The sequence below is a fragment of the Saccoglossus kowalevskii genome, chromosome 3 (assembly GCF_978046115.1).
Source record: "Saccoglossus kowalevskii chromosome 3, keSacKowa6.1, whole genome shotgun sequence".
NCBI classification, from domain to species: domain Eukaryota; kingdom Metazoa; phylum Hemichordata; class Enteropneusta; family Harrimaniidae; genus Saccoglossus; species Saccoglossus kowalevskii.
The window spans coordinates 12,334,166-12,356,427 of NC_140643.1; the positions used below are offsets into that span (position 1 = coordinate 12,334,166).

At 34.1% G+C, this 22,262-nt stretch overlaps 1 protein-coding gene across 2 annotated transcripts in view; it reads left to right on the forward strand.

Annotated features, from left to right (window-relative positions):
* Window positions 1–18,810, forward strand: part of LOC100377034 (cytosolic 10-formyltetrahydrofolate dehydrogenase-like) — a 39,689-nt gene extending 20,879 nt beyond the window's left edge. For both annotated transcript variants that reach the window (XM_002736655.4, XM_085496770.1), the window contains exons 7-22: window positions 924–1,058; window positions 1,753–1,881; window positions 3,496–3,584; window positions 3,791–3,935; window positions 5,153–5,335; window positions 6,026–6,090; window positions 6,338–6,488; window positions 7,227–7,297; window positions 8,087–8,280; window positions 9,595–9,688; window positions 10,946–11,045; window positions 11,227–11,325; window positions 11,868–12,033; window positions 12,333–12,438; window positions 13,280–13,479; window positions 17,650–18,810. In XM_002736655.4, coding sequence (XP_002736701.1) covers window positions 924–1,058; window positions 1,753–1,881; window positions 3,496–3,584; window positions 3,791–3,935; window positions 5,153–5,335; window positions 6,026–6,090; window positions 6,338–6,488; window positions 7,227–7,297; window positions 8,087–8,280; window positions 9,595–9,688; window positions 10,946–11,045; window positions 11,227–11,325; window positions 11,868–12,033; window positions 12,333–12,438; window positions 13,280–13,479; window positions 17,650–17,705 — 1,983 coding nt within the window. In that variant the 3' untranslated portion in view covers window positions 17,706–18,810. The remainder of the gene's footprint in view (window positions 1–923; window positions 1,059–1,752; window positions 1,882–3,495; window positions 3,585–3,790; window positions 3,936–5,152; window positions 5,336–6,025; window positions 6,091–6,337; window positions 6,489–7,226; window positions 7,298–8,086; window positions 8,281–9,594; window positions 9,689–10,945; window positions 11,046–11,226; window positions 11,326–11,867; window positions 12,034–12,332; window positions 12,439–13,279; window positions 13,480–17,649) is intronic.
* The last annotated feature ends 3,452 nt before the right edge of the window (window positions 18,811–22,262 follow it).

Here is a 22,262-nt window from a genome sequence, read left to right on the forward strand (position 1 = left end):
ACCATCTCTTTGAATGTCGGGTAACCATCTCTTTGAATGTCAGGTGACCATCACTTTGAATGTCAGATGACCATCTCTTTGAATGTCAGGTGACCATCTCTTTGAATGTCAGGTGACCATCTCTTTGAATGTCAGGTGACCATCTCTTTGAATGTCAGGTGACCATCTCTTTGAATGTCAGGTGACCATCTCTTTGAATGTCAGGTGACCATCTCTTTGAATGTCAGGTGACCATCTCTTTGAATGTCAGGTGACCATCTTTGAATGTCAGGTGAACATTACTTTCAATGTCAGGTGACCATCTCTTTGAATGTCATGTGACCATCTCTTTGAATGTCGGGTGACCATCTCTTTGAACGTCGGGTGACCATCTCTTTGAACGTCGGGTGACCATCTCTTTGAACGTCGGGTGACCATCTCTTTGAACGTCGGGTGACCATCTCTTTGAACGTCGGGTGACCATCTCTTTGAACGTCGGGTGACCATCTCTTTGAACGTCGGGTGACCATCTCTTTGAATGTCGGGTAACCATCTCTTTGAATGTCGGGTGACCATCTCTTTGAATGTCGGGTGACCATCTCTTTGAATGTCGGGTGACCATCTCTTTGAATGTCGGGTGACCATCTCTTTGAATGTCGGGTAACCATCTCTTTGAATGTCGGGTGACCATCTCTTTGAATGTCGGGTGACCATCTCTCTGAATGTCGGGTGACCATCTCTCTGAATGTCGGGTGACCATCTCTTTGAATGTCGGGTGACCATCTCTTTGAATGTCGGGTAACCATCTCTTTGAATGTCGGGGAAATTGTTGACTTTTCTATAAATCACTGAACTTTGATAAATCACTTTTTTCCAAAATTAAATAAATATTCATGTTGGTTCATCAACTTAGAAATACAAACTTTTAGTAATTTTTTTTTCAGCAACTAACATTTTATGGTTCTTCATTATTTGACGGATCTGATCCAGAGGGATCTGCTTTAGAAATTCCAGGAATGAGTAAGCCTGGAATTATTCATAAAGACGGTCTTGTATTATACGGAAATGATGGAAAGAAGGTAGGTCTGCCCGATAATTTGATTAAATATTTACATGGAAATTGTTGTGAAAATTGGTATTCATTACTTGTAGTTGGTTTTATAGTGAGTCATTGTAGTAATGAGTCTTGAGTGTTTATTTACATTGCCATTTATTCTGAGCTAATGGATGGATCATTTAGATAGGAAGGGGGCCTTAAAATATAGGGTTAAAATGTTTTTTTACTTACTTGAATATTTTTTTTATTTTTATATCACAATATTATAGCAAGATTTATTTTCTAGAAAGTTGCTTTGAAAACTAGTTTTACACTACATTTATAAAGTCTCATACATGTACTACAATTGAACTCCCCATAAACAGCAATGTAAATATTATTTTCCACATGGAGCCAATGAATTAATTATCCAAAATAATTGAAAGATCAAGTTGTCTTATTTTTAAAATCAATTATTAAACTGTGTGATTAGTTGAATGCCCCAGTAACAGATTCAATCACACTGGTACTCTTGCAGGTTGTTTTTTGCTAAAATTCCACTCGTATATTATATAAATATATCATATAAAACACTTTGAAATACAACCATGACTTTCCTTACAAAAAGTTGTTTTTGAATTACATTCATTTGCATACATGACCTCAGCAAATACGAATTGTGGTTGTGTAAAAACTAATCATTGATTCTAAATATGTGTCTATGTTTGCATGCACAGTTGAATGTAAAGACTCTATTATGTGAAGATGGTAAAATGGTGCAAGCCAGTAGATACGGTCAAGCAGCTGAAGCAATGGAAAAGGTAGAACTGACACCGGAAGAAGAAGCCATGGCTGCTGCAATCAAGGTAATAAAGCAATCAACCCAATCCTCCTATATAAAAGAGCTCCACACATGTGAGAGAATGCGATTCACAGTTTGTTATTCTCTTTTTCATTCTCTAGATATTCATCTTTTCATCAGTATTATTTTTCACAACAGTTGCTGTGATGTCATGCTTCACCCATAATCCTTTGCTGGAGAAACAAGATGGTGGACTACATAATACTGATGAAAAGTTGAATATCTACATCATGAAAAGTGATATAAAAACTATAAATTTCATTCTCCTACGTTTGTGGAGCTCATGTTATGTTAAACTGACCAATGAACAGAAAGTATTTTACTTCCAATTGGTGAGATTAGACAGCCCACACCGTAGTTTTCCCCTGAGTATAAACCCCTGTTCGAGTATAAGCCCCCCTCCAAATTTACAGCATTTTACAACAAGTTATTTATCCTATTCTTCTAATGCTCAGTTTATCTTTTGAAAACAACTATTTTTTGATTTGAAAAAAAAAAATCATACCGTTTTCCTATCAAAATCCAAGCCAAAAGATCGTACTACAACATCGGAAAATCTCTTCCGCTTTGCATTCAATAACATTAACATATTTAATCCTGAACCTCCCAAATGTGCTTCAATTGTCATGTCAGAAAAAAAATTATGTGTTAAATGAGCTATGGTAATTTGAACACATTGGCATCATCAAGCATTTTGATTGGTTAATTAGCGGTTTAACCTATTAGGTTAACTCTGCAAGAAAAAGAACATGGCGGATATTTATATGTGACCACAATCATTTGCTTACAATTAAAGTAATAGAATTTTATTTGCATTTCATAACAATTCAACGAATTTATTTTTTTGTAGTTATTATAATCACTACTGAGTAATAATCAACAATTGTGAAACGCAGCATGACCAGATTGCGCAACCATGATCATTTGCTGCTACGCAATGCAGTTGTTTTAGTTTTTATTTGAAACTTTGTTTAGAATATACTTTCGTTACCCCAAAACGTACAGACGAATATTCCTGTGAAACGCAGGGTTGAATGCTGTTCCACTTAGTAAATACACTAAGAACCCTGGGGCGTAGCGGCCAATCGTCAAGTTAATTTGGTTGATGCTAGTCGATGAAGACACTCATGTACATACGATGATTTGTTTATGAATAAATTAGCATAAATTATCGCTCAGGAGAAGTTTTAACTTTTCCGTTTATAAGCCCCCCCTCAAATTTTTGTCAAATTGACGTTTGCCGGGGGTATACTCGGACAACTACGGTAATATGTGACCATTGAGTACATTACATGGCTAAAAAGCCAAACCAATCATCCATTCTAGGCATTTATGGTAGAGGTCAGGGAGACCTAGGAATGTGCATTGGCGTTAATTAGGAGTCATATTCTTATTATACTAAGACATTCTTGCTCATGAATGCATTCTGTGGAAAATAAAAACAGTATCTTGGATGTTGATATTTCTGTATCTAATGCCTTCCGTGCATCTGTGTGTCACATCCTGATTTGGGGGAACGACAAGTTATCTTTTGATTGTCAAAATAATTTCACTCATGGCTTTATAATTCATCACAGATAATAAATACTTACATATTTTCCTTTTTTGCACATGACAGGCTGTTTGGGCTGGTATTTTGAGTAATGATAATATTACAGCTGAAACAGATTTCTTCAAAATGGGAGCTGGCTCCATGGATGTTGCAAGGTATGTAAGAGGGTATGGTAATTAAGCGTAGGATGCAGTCAGAGTTGCATTCACATCTATGCAAGTCAGCCAAATTACTTGTTTGAGACAAATGGGCCAGCCTTAATTTGACCCCTGGATTACCGACTACAAATTTTATATATAGTAATTGTTATCTATTTTCATACAGTTGCCTTTATTTTCCTGTATTTGTTTTATTCCATTAGGTTAGTAGAAGAAGTCCAACAGAAATGTAACGGTATTAAACTACAAAATGAAGATGTATATATGGCTACAACATATGATGAGTTTGTTCAGTTAGTCGTAAGAAAGGGACGAGGTGAAGGAGAAGAAGAGTTTACTTATGATGCAGTAAGTATGAACACACTGACCAATTTACACATTTGGTGAAAAAAAATGAGTTACTGTAAAATTTATTTCTGCATTTCGCTGAAGGGGTGTATCAACAGTATAGAATCTGTGAAAATAAACTTCATACAAAAAATTAAAGTATTTTACAGTACAAATATTTAGTATGCAACCCTGACTTTGGTTTCATGTACCAATATCGTTGATTTCACAGTGAAAACCACTATGATTTTGTTATTGAGATTGCTCTGGATGTTGTAAAATTAAAACAACTGATAAAATACTTTGCTTCAAAATATTGTTAATTATTATATATCTGACACTGACAAATTTTTTTTATATTGTACTTTCATTTGTTTACATTGGAGGGTGAGGTTCTATAACACATGCAGAAATAGAATTCTGTCACTGAATGTAAACATTAGCACAGTACAAAACGTTTTTCGTTGTCATTTTGGGCTGCTACATGTACCTCTTGTTATATTATTATTACAAGAAAAAGGCATATAGTAAGTTTATCATGAAAATTCCTCAAAGTATACACAAAAACACACAAACTTCAGATATGTGTTGGTTGATAGGATCACTGAACTGTCTCCATGGATACTTTGTGGTATCAATGATATCAAAGTATCTGCAGCCTTTGTCTACAATCCTTCACATTTATCTATTACATGGAGCTTTCTCGGAGTCCTTAGTGTGTACAAAGACTGCCTGCTAGTATGACCTTGTCCTTTTCAAGTTTGACATGTCATCAATATGACTGACTTGTGTCACACTGACACTTAAGGTCACACTGACCTGTTTATCAATACCTGATTGTTTTTTAAAATTCCTTATCTGTTAGGAAAGTTCATTCAACTCACTTTGAACTTCTGATTTCAGTTATCTTGCAGCGAACTTGATTTTGAGAATTTTTATCGTTGTTGTTTCTATTTTCAACCACACAAATAAGTTATACTGTAAAATACTTTATTTTAGCTGGAATTCAATATTCAATATTCGCTAAAAAGACATTTTGAGTGTTTTTTATGGAATTTATTTTCACTGATTTTTGAGTTGAATGTAAAATATAGAAAAAAAGAAATCAGCGAAAATAGCTGAATAAATTCCAAGCAAAAATAAAGTGTTTTACAGTATACATCAGGAGTGGAGAATTTTACACTAGTTACATAAAAATGTAAGTTATCAAAAATACTAATTTATTTTTTCAATTCCAGGTGGAAATGGATGTAAATAATATGAATTTGAAATTTCCACATCAACTTTTTATAAATAATAAATTTGTAGATGCGCACGATGGCAAAACATTTGACACGATAAATCCCTGTGATGAATCCGTCATATGCAAAGTAGCAAAGGGATCTGGACCTGATGTGGATATTGCAGTCAAAGCAGCAAAAGTGAGTGTACAATATTCTCAAGTTGCTATGGCTAATGGTATAAATGTATTTGTTCATAGGCTATATGATTTGTTCTATTAAAAGCATAAATAAAATCAAGTGCATTTCTTGTATGCATGATCATTTAAATATGACCATATTCAATTTTGACCATATACCATATTTATTCTATTCGAAGTACATCTCCATGTACATGACCCAAACAGTTGCATGTGTGGTATGCTGGATCCCTGAAATTTATTCACAACTGTATTTTCCCTTATTAGTAGTGTATGCACTCAATACATAAATTACAAATATGTTGGCAAGTGTTCGAATGAATACTTGGGGATTTAGTCATCTTAAAAGACCTCAAGTGATCAAATCAGAACATTTACATTATGCAATATAAAAAAAAACTGAAATGGAAAATTAAACATTTGTTACTGATACTAAAATTGGTATTACAATGGTTTGATAAATATAACAGACTTGAAATCTACATCTATCAGCTAATTGTCATAGAAACCAGAAATTTGACATCTGTGACAATGTATTGGTAGAGGGCGCTGTATTGGATGTAGTTATTTATGTGTAACAGCACAACTTGCAATATTTGTTTGAATTAGTGGCATTGATAATTGATAAGTTTTTTGTCAAATACATCATGTCATTCTTTATATTGACCATGATGCATTGCTTTGTTTCTAGGCTGCCTTTGAAGAGGGTGAATGGGGTAAAATGAATGCAAGAGATAGAGGAACACTCATGTACAGGTAATGTTGAAATTGTAAAATAATCCTGTACATTTTTGGGATTCTGAAAAGTTAACTGTAATTAAACAAAATATAATTAGTTTTTCTTAGTTTTTAAAAAAATATATATTTTGTTAAGACAGTTGCTGCTAAAGTTATGAGCATTATCTGCCAATGAAAAAAAGGAGATAAAATATTTTTTGCTTGAAGTGTTTCTTCAAAATGGCAATTGTAAACCGAGATAACATACAGTGATATTATCTTTCAGATTAGCTGATATAATGGATGAACATAAAGAAGAATTAGCTACATTAGAAAGTATTGACTCTGGTGCTGTGTACACACTAGCACTGAAAACTCATGTGGGAATGTCTATTGATACATTCAGGTACTTTGCTGGATGGTGTGACAAGATTCAGGTAATGTATCATTTCATTCTCTGATTGCAGATTAAATTAAATATAATGTGTACAGTAATCATTCCGGTACAGAAATATGCAAGAACATGTTTATAGTACTTGTATAAATCCTTCATTATGTTATCAATTGAAACTGTGTTGTTTAGTATGACATCATAATTTGAAACAGCGCCCTCAGTGTCACATGTAAAATGTAACTGTAAACTGTTAGGTATCGCATTATTATCAAAATGAGGATAAGACAATAGATAACTTGATAATTGTATCAAAATGAGGATAAGATAATGGATAACTTGATAACTGTATCAAAATGAGGATAAGAGAATGGATAACTTGATAATTGTATCAAAATGAGGATAAGACAATGGATAACTTGATAATTGTATCAAAATGAGGATAAGATAATAGATAACTTGATAATTGTATCTTCATCTAAAGTTTTGCTAATTGATTATAAGTCAAAACCTTATTGTTTAATTCAGAGAGAAAATATTGTAATTTGTGTTTATCTGCGGGCACAGACAATAATTACATTCTATGTGACAAATATGGTCATGTAATTCAATTATATATATTGATAAATGTGATTGGCTGCTGTTCACAGTACTAAGGTCAAATTCAAATATATCTGATATAGATCAACTGAAAATAACAGTCACTTGAGTTTTTGTAGTTACACTGTCTGGGATAGGTTACGTGAGCATAATATAATAATATTCTTTACATTTTTCTCTGCAGGGTACAACAATTCCAATCAACAATGCTAGACCAAATAGAAATCTGACTTTTACTAAAAGAGAACCATTAGGGTAAGTTTTTATAATGACCTCATAATAAATATTATTATTATACATCTGTCACCGTAACGCCATACGTTACAGCGTGCCGTACTTTTGCGGTATTTTACGGGGTATTTTCATACTACCATATTAGGAAATGCGAATTCCAAATATGGAATGATTACGCGCGTAAGCGTCCTCTAATAATAAAAACAAACATGGCTGCCACCAGGATTTGACCGTACTCCGCACACGTCAAATAAGTTCGCTGATTCTGTTCTAAACATTTTGAATTTCGGCATTCCCATGATGTATCCTTGGAAGGAAAAGATGTATAATAATAAGGTTATTACGAAGATACCTCAAAGTATGCACTCAGACAGTACGCTGTCGCATCAACCTCCGCTGTGTGTCGGTCGATACTGCCGCTGTACTGTCTTCGTGCATACTTTGAGGTATCTGCGTAATAACCTTATATTATACATCTGACACCGTAACACCATAAGTTACAGCGTGCCGTAATTTTGCCGTATTTTACGGGGTATTTTCATCCTACCATATTAGGAAATGCGAATTCCAAATATGGAATGATTAAGTGTGTAAGTGTTCACTATTAATAAAAACAAACATGGCTACCACTAGGGTTTGACCAGACTCCATACAAAAAAGTTTGCTGATTCTGTTCTAAATTTTTTGGATTTCGGCATTCCCATGATGCGCGACGGTCGATACTCCCACTGTACTGTCTTCGTGAATACTTTGAGGTATCCTCATAATAACCTCAATTAATGTGACTAATAGTATGTATTTTGTTGACAGCGTATGTGCTATTGTCATTCCATGGAATTATCCATTGATGATGCTCGCATGGAAAATGGCAGCTTGCATCGCTGCTGGTAATACAGTGGTTCTCAAACCAGCCCAAGTTACACCATTAACGGCTCTTAAATTTGCTGAACTGTCAGTCAAAGCTGGATTCCCACCCGGCGTAATCAACATCCTTCCTGGTTCTGGTATGTATATGTCATCGTTACCGTTACTTGTATTTGTCATGGCGATGTTTTCGGCTTCTCAACATTTTTCTGTCACAGAATAGAAAAATAAATCTTATTCTGTAACATGAAAGTGGAGAAATACCACTTTATTTCTCAGAAAAAAAAAGTTCTAATTCCTAAGAATTTCTTTCGTTGGCATGCCAACAGTACATTTTAAAATTACAAACGATTTTCTATGTAAGCAACTAATTAAGTATTGTAAAAGTATTTATTTCTGATTACAGTATGCGCCAAAATAAACTGATCGTGAATACTGTCTTCTTCCTATCAATATTTCATGCAATATTGTAATATTCCTAGGAACATTACTAGCGATATTTCTTTGGATTTTGCCAGTTAGCAATTAAGAACACTTACTTCCATATCGGAAGTCCCACTGTATTTGATAGGGGCTCCTCGAATTTGAAATTAAATTGTACGCTTGTGATCAAATAATAATTCAAGTGTTCAGGTGTAGAATCCTTGTAGGAATAAAAAAAATCAACGTTTTCATATTTCACTTGACTATCACTCAATCTCATTTCAAAATGGTTAGACCCGCTTACTGTGTTTGAATCAGTTTTAGCTGCACTCTTGGTTACATTATTGCTCATGAAAATAATTATGTCCAGGAGCAATGGCTTGTTGGGACTAAAAGTGGCAAAGTCAAATCAACACTGCAGGCAATTTCCCTGTGAATATTGCAATGTTTTATAACAGATTAATGCGTAGATAATGGATTTTCTGATCAGTTGATTTTGGTATCCGCTGTAATTTTATATGTTTACTATAATATTTTTTAATATTTTTTTAAGCAAATAATGATTTATGATTTAACTTATTTATGCTATTGATAACATTAAAATTCAGCATTCTCTGAATCCCCAACACGAAACGAACATTTCAGTGGACGTTACTGATCATTGAAATAAGGAAAAATCAATACACAGCTATAATGGAATTACTTTTAAATTTATGTCAGACCCAAATATTTCCTGTTCATCCGATTTTTCTTTTTCAAAAAGTTCAAACCCTTATATTCATTTTGAATGTTCTATAAATGATGAACAAAACCAACGGTCAAGTGATTTTTTGGAGGGCAAATAAATATTCCAAAATGTGAACTGAGACATGTGAGCAAGTCTGATAAACGAGGAGTTTTTGTTTGGTCCAAGCTCAGATTTACTGCCTACCCTTAATAATAAAATTCAATTTTAGTGAAAAAATGTGAATGAATGAAAACTAAGACAAATCAGTATAGCTTATTTTATTCAATATTAAATGTTTTTGTAGGTGCTGTTGTCGGTCAAGCAATGTCAGACCATCCAGATATTCGAAAGCTAGGTTTTACTGGCTCTACTCCCATTGGTAAACATATCATGAAAAGGTATGAGACTTAACTTCCTTTACACTGTCATGCTTCGATAAACAACCCCATTTGATACTGTCATTAAAGCTGTGTACTGTAAAAAAGGATTATTGACAGTCGTTACTGTTGTCTCAACATCACTCAGAATTTGTGTCATGGTTTTTAATTCTTTTTTGTTTTTCATGAAATTTATTTCCTTAAAAAAACAAAATACTGACATTTTTGTTAATATTATTAATTTGTTAATTCATTTTAATACAATGAGTGCTTAGGCAGAACATTATTGTGCATTATCATATTATGGTTTATTTAATATTATCATATTATGGTTTATTTAATATTATCATATTATGGTTTATTTAATATTATCATATTATAGTTTATTTAATATTATCATATTATGGTTTATGGTCCAAATTCTATCAAATTTATATCATGGTAATTTCTTCATCTACAAAAGTCATATGTGAAACAATGGTACTTGCCAATTGACAGGTGTTGTATATTGCATTCAGTTTCAATGTATCAATATTTGAATCATATTGGTAATTATTAGTTACATTCTGTCTGCAGAACAGTGTCATTATCCTAGTCTTGACTGATTTCTGCCATGGTGTGGTGGCATGGTTGAGGCTCCAGAATCAGTCTCTGCCACAGACGACACCTCAATCCGAAAGAGTGCTTGTTTTTTCTAATACACTATATAACTCATAGTTGTGTTTTTTATTGAATCATTTATTTTATATAAAATTATTTTCTCAATTCAGCAAAATTGAAAGCCATGGAATAGCCATGGAAATGCTGTCAAACTCAAAAAAGTAGGTCCACTCTTAGTCACAATTGTGTGATGGGGCTGTAACGGAGCTTTCTTTGGAATATTCAGCGTGAGAACCGCATAAATGGGATTAGCAATCCCTCAGCTAATTGAAGTACTGGTATACATTTACAGTACATATGTTTCTGACCACCAATCACCATCCTAGCATTGTGTTTGGGAGAATGTTGTTCTATCAGATGAGGACTTTAATGTTTGGGATAACTTAAAATGAATTACTGTAGTCTTCCAAATAAAAAAAAAAATAAAAAATCCTGTTTAATTCTAGTAATTGAGGAAACTCACTTTTAGCTTTTCTTGTCAAAAAAATGTCAATTGACTAGTGGTTAGGAGTAATACTGACTCTTTCAACAAAATAATTGTAATCCACGAAAAATGACCTCAAGAGGGCGCTGTTACAGGTTGACTACTAGTATCTCATTTTATGTTTTTGTTTACAGTTGTGCACTTGCCAATCTGAAGAAAGTCTCACTGGAATTGGGTGGTAAATCACCTTTACTCATCTTTAATGATTGTGATTTAGACAAAGCTGTCCGAAATGTAAGCATTTTTTGATTCATTATAATTTATTCTATGCATATGATGACCATTGAGTTTACGTGCCTGGGACGGTGGTGTCTTTTCAGATACATACACAGGTCTTCTCAGTATACTGATGAGCTGGTTATTATGAAAATATATTTAATTATTTTAATTTTATTCATTTTCTATTTTTATATAGGGTTGTGGTGCTGTGTTTTTCAACAAAGGTGAGAACTGTATTGCAGCTGGTCGTCTCTTCGTGGAAGAGTCCATTCATGATGAATTTGTAGAGAAAGTTGTAAGTATCTCATTGAGTCTGTTAAAACAGTCGTGACTGTGTAATGTGTTGTTTAAGTTTTGTATGTAAAACTGAAGTTTACTAACAATGTGGTATGAATTGAAACTTGTCATGTGATGTGAACTGGTCAGGTCAGGTAATGGGAAGTGGTCACGTGGTGGGAAGTGGTCACGTGATGGGAACTGGTCACGTGAGGGGAAGTGGTCATGTGGTGGGAAGTGGTCACATGATGGGAAGTGGTCACGTGGTGGGAACTGGTCACGTGATGGGAACTAGTCACGTGATGGGAAGTGGTCACGTGGTGTGAACTGGTCACGTGGTGGGAAGTGGTCACGTGATGGGAAGTGGTCACGTGATGGGAAGTGGTCACGTGATGGGAAGTGGTCACGTGATGGGAAGTGGTCACGTGATGGGAAGTGGTCATGTAATAGGAACTGGTCACATGATGGGAAGTGGTCATGTAATAGGAACTGGTCATGTGGTGATTTTGAAAATTTTGAGTGCTTATTGTAATAATAATAATTATTATTTTTATTTGATAGATTGAAGAAATCAAAAAGATGAAAATTGGTGACCCATTAGACAGATCTACATCACATGGTCCACAAAATCATCGAGCACATATGGAAAAACTATTAGAATATTGTGATATTGGTGTGAAAGAAGGTGCAACGCTAGCCTATGGTGGTAAACAAGTAGATAGGCCAGGTAACTGTAATCAATTAGTATTTGGGGTGCAGCTGAAAAACAAATACAGAAACTATTTCTTTTAAAATATCCTTTAATATCATTGTTTTAATAATTATTATTGCTTTGTTCATATGTGTTTATAGTAAATACACACAAACACTACTTAGTTCAGGTTTATTTATTTTAATCACACATTTTTGGCCAAGTCGAATAACACTTGAGCACCCCCTGTCAATGTAGTGAATTTTTTTGTTATCACTTTTGTTTGGCGCCCTCTATCAATCATAATCATTTGTATTTTGTTTTTCCATTTCTAGGTCTATTTTTGATGCCCACAGTATTTACCAATGTTGAAGACCACATGATGCTTGCAAAGGAAGAATCATTTGGTCCTATTATGATCATTTCAAAGTTCAAGAATGGGTAGGTCATATTGAATAATTTTTTCACTTAACTTAAAGTGTAGCACTATTTAAAGATATTTATATAATACTTAACATAATATCATAAACTCATCTAGCTTTTTGTTCTGAACATGCATGTAAAATTTACATCGAATACCCTGCCACCCAAACATTTTAAACCTTTCAGTGCCAAAGTCAACTTTTGTCACTTTTCACAAAATATGAGTTTTCATAAACGTTTTGATCAAGACTTGCATCCAATATGAAATTCTGTCCATTTGTTCAAAATTATCAAAAAAAATTTATAGAAAAATGTGTGGAAAATGATGGTGTTCAATGGTATCCACATAAGAAACACAAGGCAGTAACAGGTTTATTTTGACTATGATGCTTACAACGTGGCAGCTATCTTAACTTTTTCACCACCAGTTCCCTCCTTTCATAACATGGTCCTGTTTATAGACTGCACTTTCTTTCAGAAGATTGGGACAAAAATGGCAATAATTTTCGATTAAAAACTGTAAATTGACTCAAGTTTTTTCTGTTAGCTTTAAAAATTAGGGTTCATTTCCAGAAATATTGTAGAATATAGAAAAAAGTGCAGAAAATGTGGCTGAGAAGAAAGTCTGGTGGTAAAAAGGTTAAGACGCAGACTAGTTAGGGGTGTCTCAACTGACTAACTATGATAGAGTCAAGGGTCATCTCACAAGTACAATAAAATGTGAATTTACTACACTCTAGAAGTTTTAAAAAAAGTTGTGTCAGGCAATTGTCAACAGCGAACCGGAGTGATTGTTGATATTTATATTTCCATCATTTGATTTCTTTTTTGATGTATCGTGTTTATTTCCATCCACCAGTGATGTTGATAATGTTTTAAAGAGTGCCAATGCTACAGAGTATGGTCTAGCTTCCGGTGTCTTCACTAAAGATATGAGTAAAGCCTTGTACTGTGCGGATAAACTTGATGCTGGTACTGTCTTTATGAATTGTTACAACAAGACTGATGTGGCAGCTCCATTTGGTGGTTTCAAACAATCTGGATTTGGCAAAGATTTAGGTGAGTGTTTTCTTTGTTACTAACATACTAATTATTTTTAAAATTATATTTTTTCTCTGGTTTCGAAGTTAAACCCGCAGTAAATTTAGTCAAGGAGCATTTTTTCTCTGTTTGCATCTTATCACAAAATAGTGGAAGCAAGTCTGACAGAAATCTGTCAGTGCATATCAGAGTAATGTTTGTCTGTATGAGTATTGAAAAGTATCATATATCATGTTGCTTTTGGTGCAAACTGCTGAATTAGTTCTCATCGTTGTTATAAAAACAACATTAATATGAACTACTTTAAGTATGTGAGAGGCTTGTTTTAGTGAGTTGTGAAACTCTGTGTTCTCCTCAGTCTTGAGGTCAAGCGTCACATCTAACTAGCATAGTAATGGGTTCCCCAAACAATGTGACACAACTCAATATAACTGTTAATGTCCATCTAACTGCAACTAAATATGATGTATATACAGTCAAAAGTCAGTGTGGAAGTTCAACTGCGTAACACAACAAAATGAATGCTAGAGATTCACTTCGAAAATAAAAAAAATGCAAACCAAATTAACTTAATCAGATGCGTTTACCACGTGTGTTTAAAATATAAAATACTATACATTGCAGCACAGGGTCTCACCTGTCCCTTTTCAAAGTTAATGATTCTCAGTTTGGAGACGTTTCATTTTAGACAATTTCCAGTACACACATGAGTATAGACAGGTTTCACTTTTGGTATAAACAGGTTTTCAAGTTCATGGAGGGTTTGATTTTAATCATACAAGTACACTTTACAATTAATCTCTTGAAATTCTAAAAAGAATTACCACTATAAAGATACAGTGAGACGCATACTAGTTGAAAGTATTTAGTATGCCAGAGGGTACTGAAGTGATCAAAGGAATACTAATTGTTGGAAACCACAACAGAATTGTGCACTTTATAGGTGTGCAAACTCACAAATGTTCTATTACTCATGATAATGCATACTGATGACTACATGTAATATATTATGGCTGTATCTATAGCTGCATCTGACTCGTCTTTCTTCCATGAACCCGTAAAATGTGACATAATCTTGTGAACTGAAAGATGAATACATTTCCTCTCGTATATACATTACCTCCAAGTATAGACATTGTTCTGATTCAAACTAGGTACATGTATCCCTCATGACCAATAAATCACACAATAAAATAAAAAAGTGCTGGAGGATACGTTTCTTGTCTATTATTCGTATAACTGCTTGTCTGAGCTGCCACGGTATAAATATACCCGACACCTGTTTCATATGTTTCTGGTTGCAATTAATCTTCTTGTCTGTCTAGTTGAGTGTCTGTGACGTACCTTAGATCTCATTAACCAAAGAATCTTTGCTAATAACTCCATCAATCTCTCTTGTTACTATTATCATCGCAGTCTTTTGATCGATAGGGTGATTTGATCAGAATTATTATTCAGAATTCCAATTTTCAGAATTTCCCATCGTCTTTGCGGTTCAATACTGTTTTAATTTAGCAAAATATTACTGACGTTTTTTGGGGCAATGAGGGTGAATTCTAATGCCTAAAGCTATTACTTGTATGCTTGTAAAATAAATGGATCACTTGGTTTTATTTTTATGCATTTCCTGTGTACAGGTAGAAGTGGGTGACACTGTAGTTGGTACTATGGAAATTCAACATGGTTGCTATGGTTACACTAAAACATTAATTTGATGCATCTTCCACACTCTCTTATTTATTCCAAGAAATTCAAATTATGTGCTAAATTGTTTCAAGAAATTCATTCAAATAATGTGTCAAATTGTTCCAATTCAAATTATGTATCAAATTGTTTCAAAAAATTCAAATTATGTATTGTTTCAAGAAATTCTTTGGGTAGAAATTTAGTGAGTTATCAAAACATATATTAAATTATCATTGGTGAACCTTTTTTTTTTTTTTACTTTTACCCAGTTGAAATTCTACAATATTTATTTCATGAATTAGCTGGACGTAAAATTCAACATGTTACACAACATTGGCAGTGATATCCCACAATGCATTGTGTTACCCTAAGGTTCAAACAGAGCATTACTTTCCCATAATGCAATGTAATCCTAATGAATGGCCAGTTCCACCTGAGAATTTTGGTTTTTGTTTTCCACAATGTCAGTGAATTTAAATATACACTGGTTCTTAATAATACTTGTGTGTATTGTTGGATGTCGGTCAGACGTGTTCAAAGATGGCCAAACATAAATTACCGACAAAAGAACGCTTTAATAGTATAAATGTTGTACACCTGCACTATAAAAATGACAAATGAGACATAAAAATGAAAGAACTGCATTAACTTTTAATGACTGTACTTCATCATGTGTAGGACTTTGTTTATAACAGTATTACCATTTTGCACTTTATTGAAATGGGGGGGGTTGGGGGTTGGGATGCTTTTAACTGCTGTTGTGAGTGGCCTTCCATGATATTAAAAATGATATTCTCTTTGTAGGAGATTTGTGAGAGATTGCATGTTGTCAAAATTACGATTCAAACCCAAAATTAATTTTCGCAATTTTCGCTGAAGGAAAAAAATCAGTGAAAATAAAATCCAGCGAATATACCTGTTTTTCTATATTTTGCATTCAACTTGTCAAAAATCAGTGAAAATGAATTCCATACAAAACACCAAAAAGTCTTTTCAGTGAAAATGAATTCCACCTAAAATAAAGACTATATGTGTTTATGCATATTTGAGAATATAATCTGTTTCAAATAATGTCTCTAAACCATTACGTTAATAAAAAAGTAAATTTAAACTAAAATAGCAACAGGCATAAGTATAACTTGTTGCATTGAAGTAGTTAGACAATAAACTCCCTTATAATTCACAACAAATCATCGAAAAATCACCCCAAAATTATGCAGTTAAAAATGTATTCGTCTTTCCGTGTAGTTCTTATTTGATCTGTTTTTTCCGCTGTACCATTGTTTTTGATTACGACAGTTTTATTTGTAGTATCATCTTGTAACCATGACAAGCACTATTATGTGGGAATACTTAGTAAACACATTGTAAATACCTGCGTATCTTTTATCTTGTTGTGCTATCTTTTATATCGGAAGGTTAATACATAGTTGTCAAATTTGATTTAAACTCTACGCTTCAGTGGTTAAGGTAGATGCAAATGAATTCCCAAAACAGTGTTTCATCTCTCTAATGCATTAAAGGTTGAATGCATCACTCATTCTTTATGAGTTAGTTAAGAGAATTTCACACTTGTCTACGTTGTCTACGTTGTCGCTTTACTCTTTAACACCAGCAAATAAGATGTCACCTGCAACCACGTGTAAACATTTTTTTTCTTTATTTATATATGGAGTATGTCTGAAATAAAACCATAATAATAATTTCAGTGATTTATAAGATGAGGATATTCAATCCTGTAAAGCGTTTTTTGCTGCTAGAAATTCAAGATATTTGAAGACAAAATTTTGTGAGATTGTCTGTCACTCTGTTGTAGAAACCCAGAGAAATTTTCACTGCTAAAAATTGTTGTGATTTCAAGATTGTTAAACATTTGTGAAGACAAAATTTCAGGAAATTGTTGAACATATGCATGTCCATTCGTTTCACGATCTGATTCAATATATGGCTGAATGACACAAAAATCAAGCATTTCTGGCATATTTTCAGAGCCAGATCTCGGCCTTGTATAGGCAGATTTAATTCGAACTTGGTACATACATCGAACGTAATGAGATACATGTCATTTCAGATTTGATTTTTCCGATTGGTTACAAAATGGCTGAATGGTGGTCATTATTTTTAACAAATGCTATTCCATAGCATGTGTGTGTCTCTGACATGCCTTGACCGGTCATATTTAAATATGTATATATAAGGGTGGCCATTTTAATGTTAAAATGTCATCAAAATCAAGCATTTCTGCAATTCTTGGTATAGATTTGTCATGCATAGACAGGTTTTATTCAAACTTGTTATGTACATTGAGCTATATAAGATCTTAAAGCTGTCACTTTGTTTGCCATATCTGACTCAAAAGTGGCTGACCAGTGGCCTTTTTGTTTTAGTCAATGTAGTTTTGGAGCCATATCTCTGACATTCTCTGACTGTTCATGTCATTCATATTTCTTAAACTTGTAACTCGTGTAATACAATTATTTGTTTTATTTTGTTTCATTCTAGGTCAAGAAGCACTGAATGAATATCTTAAGACGAAATCAGTAACGGTTGAATATTGAGTGAATTAAAGATAAAAATATGATTTATTGTATTTTGTGAGATTCTCCGCATAGAGTGATGATTTGCTGTTTTACAAATGAGGCAGTCGAAACAACACAACTCTTTAACAGTTTTATCTGTAACATTTCCAGATTTTTAAAATAAACTATTTTAATTTCAGATTATTTTATTATAAAACTAAAGTTGATATCCTCACTCACTCCCCCAAAACAAAACAATTAATTTCAACTGGAGAATATTCTGAGTTTAATTTTAGCAAGCCAGGGAATCAGACTCTGCTACTTTCCACTGTTGTCAAGACTTGCTACTAAGATTTGTCTTATTGCATTGTCATGAATAATGCGATGGTCCCACATTTTGTTACTGTTGCAACTGTTGGTCTCTTTAGCATGGGGAGGGGGCGTACAACTGTCAAATAATGTTTCAAAAAATTAGCATATTCATATCAGTGTGCTATATTTATCAATCAATCACTGTCAGTCACCGTAGATGATAATCCGGTAGATTTGATGATTGATTTGATTTGATTTGATTTGATGATCAATTTGATTTGATTTGATGATGGATTTGGAAATTCACAGAAAAGATTGTGTCTATCTTTATGCATATTCATTGGGCTTTATTTTTTATACACGTAGCTGTCAGCAAAAATAAACCCTAGTGAGTATTTATACTTCACATTACTGCAGACATGTACAAGTTTTATCAAATTTCCTAATATAGCAATAATACATCATCTATATTCTATCATTGTTTGTGATTTTGTGTGTCGCTGCATCAACTTTCCACATGCAATCAATTCTAATAATAAAATTGTATCATAATGATAATATTGATATCAAATTATATTTTCTGGATTTAAGCAGTGATATTACTCGACTCAATATACTATCTTGAAGAGAGATGTGTTACTATAGTGACTTGTAACCATGGATATATCATTCCTTATTCAGTTGTTTATGTGTTTGATTTTCAGTATATTGACAACAGTAAATACATATTTTATTGTAAAAACCATTGTAGATGAGTGGAACACATTAATGTAAATCAACTAGCATTTTGTGGATGTTATGTGAATAAATTGAATTAATAGAAATGCAAAAATGAGCTTAGTTGTATATTTGTTGAGTCCCTGCAGGATACAAGATGCTGATTGTACGAGTTACGGTTATCAAGTTACGAGCATCAAGTTATGAAAACATCGAGTTATGAAATTGACCATGCCCATATTTTTGAAACCACGCCCACTTTTTTTAAACCACACCCATATTGTAACTCAATATTCAATTAACATTTAACAAACTTTGAGTTATGAGCAACAAAACTTGTTACTGTTGTTTAATGTCCACTTTTAGTAACTCTAATTATGAGAGGGACAAAAGTGACCCCCAAATAAAAAAATTGATGAATAAGAAAAAGCAAAATCAGATGCACTCAGTCACCAATGTTCGTCATCTCTACATTTAACCAACTACCAGTACATACTGCACCTAGTCACCAATGTAAATCATCTCAACATTTAACCAACTACCAGTACATACTGCACCTAGCCACCAATGTCCATTATCTCTACATTTAACCAACTACCAGTTCATACTGCACCTCGTCACCAATGTCCACCATCTCTACATTCAACCAACTACCAGTACATACTGCACCTAGTCACCAATGTCAATCATCTCTACATTCAACCAACTACCAGTTCATACTGCACCTCGTCACCAATGTCCACCATCTCTACATTCAACCAACTACCAGTACATACTGCACTCAGTCACCAATGTCAATCATCTCCACATTTAACCAACTACCAGTTCATACTGCACCTCGTCACCAATGTCCACCATCTCTACATTCAACCAACTACCAGTTCATACTGCACCTCGTCACCAATGTCCACCATCTCTACATTCAACCAACTACCAGTACATACTGCACCTAGTCACCAATATCAATCATCTCAACATTTAACCAACTACCAGTACATACTGCACCTAGTCACCAATGTCCATCATCTCTTTATTTAACCAACTACCAGTACATAATGCACCTCGTCACCAATGTAAATCATCTCAACATTTAACCAACTACCAGTACATACTGCACCTCGTCACCAATGTCCATCATCTCTACATTTAACCAACTACCAGTACATACTGCACCTAGTCACCAATGTCCATCATCTCTTTATTTAACCAACTACCAGTACATAATGCACCTCGTCACCAATGTAAATCATCTCAACATTTAACCAACTACCAGTACATACTGCACCTCGTCACCAATGTCCATCATCTCTACATTTAACCAACTACCAGTACATACTGCACCCAGTCACCAATGTCCACCATCTCTACATTCAACCAACTACCAGTACATAATGCACCCAGTCACCAATGTCCACCATCTCTACATTCAACCAACTACCAGTACATAATGCACCCAGTCACCAATGTCCACCATCTCTACATTCAACCAACTACCAGTACATACTGCACCTAGTCACCAATGTCCATCATCTCTACATTCAACTAACTACCAGTACATACTGCACCTAGTCACCAATATCAATCATCTCAACATTTAACCAACTACCAGTACATACTGCACCCAGTCACCAATGTCCACCATCTCTACATTCAACCAACTACCAGTACATAATGCACCCAGTCACCAATGTCCACCATCTCTACATTCAACCAACTACCAGTACATACTGCACCTCGTCACCAATGTAAATCATCTCTACATTTAACCAACTACCAGTACATACTGCACCTCGTCACCAATGTCCATCATCTCTACATTTAACCAACTACCAGTACATACTGCACCTAGTCACCAATGTCCATCATCTCTTTATTTAACCAACTACCAGTACATACTGCACCTCGTCACCAATGTCCATCATCTCTACATTTAACCAACTACCAGTACATACTGCACCTCGTCACCAATGTAAATCATCTCTACATTTAACCAACTACCAGTACATACTGCACCTCGTCACCAATGTAAATCATCTCTACATTTAACCAACTACCAGTACATACTGCACCTCGTCACCAATGTAAATCATCTCTACATTTAACCAACTACCAGTACATACTGCACCTCGTCACCAATGTCCATCATCTCTACATTTAACCAACTACCAGTACATACTGCACCTCGTCACCAATGTAAATCATCTCTACATTTAACCAACTACCAGTACATACTGCACCTCGTCACCAATGTAAATCATCTCTACATTTAACCAACTACCAGTACATACTTCACCTCGTCACCAATGTAAATCATCTCTACATTTAACCAACTACCAGTACATACTGCACCTCGTCACCAATGTCCATCATCTCTACATTTAACCAACTACCAGTACATACTGCACCTCGTCACCAATGTGATGGTCTATACTTCTAAACAATGAAGGATTATAAATCATGTTTACCTTCCTATTATTCTGTAGGTCATTCAGTCTTCTCCATACTAATCAGAAAATTAATTCCAATATCACAAAGAAAGTGGTAGTCACGCTTTTGTCTCTGTGACAACTATTTGTTGATATAATGCATGTAGAGAACGTATAACTGTTTGGGAAATTAGAATATTCACACTAGCAGTATGCTATATTTATCAACGTTGCAAACACCCACTATCTGTAAACAACATTTTGTAAAGAAAAAGCCAATTGATCTACATAGAAGGTTAACCACGCTATGATCTTTAAGCTATATTTTTATCCATATAATTCCTATGGTTTGATCAGTCGAAAAAAAAATGTTGTATCCAGACTTTTGGTTATTCGCATTTAACTTTACTGAGGCTGTAGCTAAAAATGAAGCCTGGTTGATTGATTGATTGATTGATTGATTGATTGATTACTAATATTTTTGGTTTTTAATGAGTTATGTATGATAAAATTGTTGTATTGTTTATGAAACAAACTGATACATATTGCCTGAGAACAACTACCCGATGACATCTATGACGTATTCTCTGCAGTGATATTCACTTATATTCTCCAATTATGTGTGGTGTTTTGTGTGAATTGCACAGTGGCAAGGTTTAATCAGCTTATTTTGTGTACAGTCTACCTGGGGGGTTTATCGACTGTAAACAGATGTAACTTCTCAGGGCATCGCATCCCATTTATATTAAAACTCTGGTCAATGGTCTGAAATTACATTGGAAGACTCGGTGTGGTAATACCATGTATGTTGTCAAGTGGGTATAGTGTTTGTTGTAACACAGAATAAAAACAAAAAAAAATGTCTTCTTGTGCGTTACACTGTTCCTATAAATCGCGCCCTCTAGTGACAGAACGCTTCCGTGACGTCAAACTGGTGTATATGGGTGAAGTTCAAATTAGTAAAAATATTCATTGATGGACTACTACAGATCAAAACGTTATCAACTGTTTGAATGGCCTCCCAGTCATAGAATTATTCACCACTAGAAGGCGTGTTTTATATGAAAGACGTGTTGCTGTTTTTAGAACTCACTTCAGTTTTTCCCTTCAAGATACTATTAAATGGCAATCATTTCGTGAT